Below are 4,400 nucleotides of genomic sequence, written 5' to 3'. Positions count from 1 at the left end.
TTAGTACAAAATTTATTTTCAAGTAACTTTTCAGTAATTTATAGGAGCTTGTTTTAAGTAAATAATTCCTTAATATTGATTAAAAAAATACTAGTTCCACTGTCGGATCATTTCACTTGTCTTGTCATAAGTGAAATAATGTAATTTTTAATGTCTATATGAATTGAGAACCAGAAGACAATAAAAACAAATTCATCATTTTTCCAGCCTTATGAAGTCTGACTGAACACAAAACCAGTTTGTCTTGCCTTTTTACCAATTTCTCAAAAACTTTCCAACCTGGATGATCCTTTCATCAACTTTCTGCCAACCTTGACTTAATAGGATGTAAATGAGTCAATATTTGAAATATCCTAATCAGATTCAGATTATTTGATGGGTAAGTGTGAAGTGAAGAAAACCGAATTCTTTTAAACAAGTTATAGTCGAGGTAGTAGTTCCACCATCTGGTTATTGCAGCTTTTTGTTTATACAGACCAGCTTCTGTTTTCAGTGGAATATCACCAGATTGGGTGGAAAAAAGTAATAGAAAGCCACTGCAGTCAGAAACTTGTTTTAATGTTTTATTATGGAGTTTTACACAAATAGGTGACAGACTAGAATATAAAAATAACATTAAATCAACAATGCCAACGCATTTTCACAGAAATTAACACGCTTTGTTTCTTTTTTCTTCTTCTCCCAGTAGACAAATTTAATGTCATACTCATAGCAACATACGACAAATTGTCTACTTTAATTCAATATATTACTATTGCCATGATGCTCCAACCAAAACAAAAAACACATTGAGTAAAAGCAACAAACAAAACGACTAGAAAACAATGTTTGATGACAGTGAGGAGAGACTCCAGAATATCGTAAAGTATGTCGTATTTGGGCTGATAAGTCACAACAGTCTTCAATTTTCAACAATGCTGCGGTAATCACCGTTAAACCCTTTTAAGGAGAAGTAAAAGCAATTTTGTCTCCAACTCATTTGCACATTCATTCCACGTCATCCTCTGATAAAGCCTGGGAGCTGATGATTCGCTAAAAACAGAAACAACAAAATTAACACCTTATTAGGCTGTTCAATTATATATTATGTTAATTTCAATGTATTTCTGTCTTAGAGGTGAAATAGCAAAGAGCTACAGTGACTCTGCTCTCAGCTTTGGATGGTTCTAAGTTTGATATTGCACCCTTTCTTGTCCCAGAAGCTACAGAAGCGACTGAGGGGTTTTCTAAGGATGCTGCAGCGCCGTTTCTGACGGGAAGAAGAGTCTCACCTGGCTGATTGTGGGCAGTTTGGTGAGCAACATCTGAAAGACGGGCGGAGGCAGCGTCTGCTGGAGGACCTGCAGCAGCTGCTGCGGCTGACCGCACACTGCGATTGCATTAGTCAGGTGGTCGACACCTTTCTCAAACTCACCTGGGTCGAAGTGAAGAGGAGGGAAATTATACAAAAGGTCATCATATTAGGCAACAACAACAAAAAATGCAGTCAGAAACAATAACATTTTGAAAACAAAAAAGGATAAAAACTTTTGGACAACCTGCTTCACCTTTCAGATTTCTAATCTGCTCTCATCTCAAACTTGTGGCAGCCATTTTTAATGAGAATCAGATTTTTTATAAATCATCCCAAGGAATTGTAAACATACAGGTAAAATTGTATTACAATATTTTGTGGTACTGTTGTGATAAAGAGAAAAAAGTTACAATAAGAACTATTTATTATTTAGGTAACTGTATGTCTGTGACTAAATGACAGCAATCTGAGTCTCTCAAACCATTTATAAACATTTTTTTTATTAAAGTCACATAAAGAAGTGTGATTTTTATCACTGCAATGCAAACAGTAACTGTATTTAATCATATTTTCTAATTTATTGATGCCCTCACTGAACATACAGTGGAATAAGATAGTAAAGCTAATTATCCTGGCAGTTTTGGGAGTTTTTAAACATCAATTGGAGTTTCTTGTGACAAAGAAAGCGAACATCAGCTGCATTTAATCACAAATTCCTGAATTAGCAGCTTAATATCTTGTATATAAATCTGATCTGCATATTGACCACTTATTCAACAGTTTGAGTTATGGTTCGCTTTTCAAAACTGACAAATAGCTTAATAAATTTGGCAATTTCTTAAATATTGCAACACTGACAACCACTACTATCATGATGTTTCCACCCCACACTGAACATTAACAAGCTGCAGATAAAGACTTAAGATAAAGACTAAACATTTTAGATCCATCTGCTTAATTCTGACTGGTGTGCAGAGCGTGAATCCTGCAGATTTTCAAGTTTGACTGATATCCAACTGTAACTCAGAGAAACGAAGCAGTGTGGAGCTGACAATTATGATGAGCACAAAATGATTTAATTCAAGTTGAGATCATTTCCAACTGATCAGTGAATCTCAGATTTAAGCTTGCACCCGAGGTGCTGGAGATTTTCCTGGTATACTTGTTCAACACTCATTTACTCGATGGATTAGAAATCTGTTTAAGATTAATGTTAATTAATAACATTAGTGAATAAACTCCTAAAACTTTCCTTCTGTTTTTTTATTCCTGGATTTGCTCTGTCCTCTCAAACTGCAATCGGTTTCAGCAGATTGATTCTGCTCCTGTCAGGAGAAAAGACTGTTGCAACTTGACATAATGGAAAGCAACTGGGCTCAACATTTTAGCAAAAGAAAAAATTATCTGAATTTTAAACCCCCACTATAACTGAATCGAACTGGAATATATGCAACTGAATCTGAATAGGACAGCCTCTACTTCAAGCTTGCAATGACAATATTAATGACTATTAATCAACATTTTTCTGACTTTTTATTTAGATAAATAAGATTTGATTAGACGTAGAATCTATAAACTGAGGTAGAAATGTAAGCTTAATAAAATCGCCATGTGAGATGAAGTGTTACCTTGTGACAGCAGCTCTTCTCCCAGCTGGATTTCTTCCAAAAAGAACTTCTGAACGGCTTCTGCGTCCTTCAGGTCAGGCAACTACACAGCAAACAGTTCAAGATCACCCATTTTATAGTCAAGACATAATTGATTTAGTAACAGTGTCACAAACGCCTCACCTTTGCCATTCCCGTCTTCTCGCTTGATGTTTTTTGTTTTCTTCTACCTGTGAGAAAGAAAACAGTTTTTTTTTTTTGATCGAATTGAGTTAAATAAACTGGAAAACACGTGGTTACAGGATTAGAAAGACTAAAGCTAAATTAGGTTTATCAGGTTTAATTACAAAACTATCTCACATGTGAAACTAATATGTATAATAATGTTCTCATCTCGTTCTCATCTTGAATATAGAAAATATCTATCATGGGGGAGAGTGTATGTAGAGTTTTTAGTGCAGTGTCCTTGCGGGCTGCAGCTAGCTATATGATGCTAACGATGCTAGCACAACTTCACGGTCGGTATAAAAACTTACGTTCACGAAGCTTTTCTTTAAACAACGGGTCGCTCCGTCTCTTCCTGTCAAAGTAAATGCAGTACGCGACGAACAGGGCCCCACACATCCCGGCCACCATCGCACTCGTCCTGCCACTCATCATGTTTAAAAACCGCTCATGGACAAGCACGGCTAGCTACTAGCACACTGCGACGGAAAGGAAATACGAACCACCTGACGTCAGACGTAACGTCCACAGGACAAGGTCATTTCCGCTCGTCTCCTACAAACATGGCGCTGTTGACTTTTTAAAATTTTTATTTATTTATTTGGAATTATAAATTTTGGCACCACCTGTTGGGAGTTTCTCTGTGACGCTTATTCTGAGCTGGTAGATATGCTCAAAAATGTACAATTGTAAAAGTGTTGACTGAGCAGGATGTACAATAAAATACAACAAATAAAGACACACCATACTTTTCAAATTGTTACATATAAAACATATTTATATAAAACATTCTAGGACTTTTGTTAAAGTTAAGAATTAAGCAATACTTTGCACTGGTGTATCATCACATGAAAACCCAGTAAAGTACAAGGAAGTTTGGCGTTATAATGTGACAGATTTGCAAGCTAAATGTTAATTTAAAGACAGTAAATGGGTAAATGAGTATTACAATATTGAAATTTAAAAATGTAATTTAAGATAGAATTAATCTATGCCTTTTTACACCTGCTTCAATGAATGAAATGTTACAATGCCCTGAGATACCATCTCTCCTAAATAAAACAGCCCTTCCAGCCTTTTGTAACTCAAATAAAAATGATAAGTATGTCAGTTTTCTAGTAATAAAAGAAAGGTCTGTTGTGAAATCCAAATTAATGTGTGATGTTTTTGACTTATTTCCCTTATCTCTGTTTATCAGCTTCAAATCTGCTCAGTTTAACACCAAGCCTCTGCTAGGAGCTGGTAATCTGACAGCCTATAATTAAAGTTTACAT

At 35.5% G+C, this 4,400-nt stretch overlaps 1 protein-coding gene across 1 annotated transcript; it reads right to left on the bottom strand.

Moving 5' to 3' along the window:
- Positions 1-537: 537 nt before the first annotated feature.
- Positions 538-3,637, bottom strand: tomm20a (translocase of outer mitochondrial membrane 20). Its single transcript, XM_015036254.1, has 5 exons — positions 3,438-3,637; positions 3,085-3,131; positions 2,923-3,004; positions 1,272-1,414; positions 538-1,032 (listed from the first exon to the last, which is right to left on the bottom strand). The coding sequence occupies exons 1-5, from the start codon at positions 3,559-3,561 to the stop codon at positions 988-990; spliced, it is 441 nt and encodes a 146-aa protein (XP_014891740.1). The 5' UTR covers positions 3,562-3,637; the 3' UTR covers positions 538-987.
- Positions 3,638-4,400: the final 763 nt, after the last annotated feature.

Source organism: Poecilia latipinna, unplaced genomic scaffold, assembly GCF_001443285.1.
Source record: "Poecilia latipinna isolate Pla-1442-1.1 unplaced genomic scaffold, P_latipinna-1.0 Scaffold362, whole genome shotgun sequence".
Lineage (NCBI taxonomy): Eukaryota > Metazoa > Chordata > Actinopteri > Cyprinodontiformes > Poeciliidae > Poecilia > Poecilia latipinna.
This window is presented reverse-complemented; position numbering and strand designations above follow the sequence as displayed.

Excerpts from the sequence above, each read along its gene's own strand:
- tomm20a (XM_015036254.1), bottom strand. The coding sequence starts at position 3,561 with ATGATGAGTGGCAGGACGAGTGCGATGGTGGCCGGGATGTGTGGGGCC. Across the intron at positions 3,132-3,437 it reads TAAAGAAAAGCTTCGTGAAC|GTAGAAGAAAACAAAAAACA; the intron begins GTAAGTTTTTAT and ends TCTTTCTCACAG. Across the intron at positions 1,033-1,271 it reads AACTGCCCACAATCAGCCAG|CGAATCATCAGCTCCCAGGC; the intron begins GTGAGACTCTTC and ends TTCTGTTTTTAG.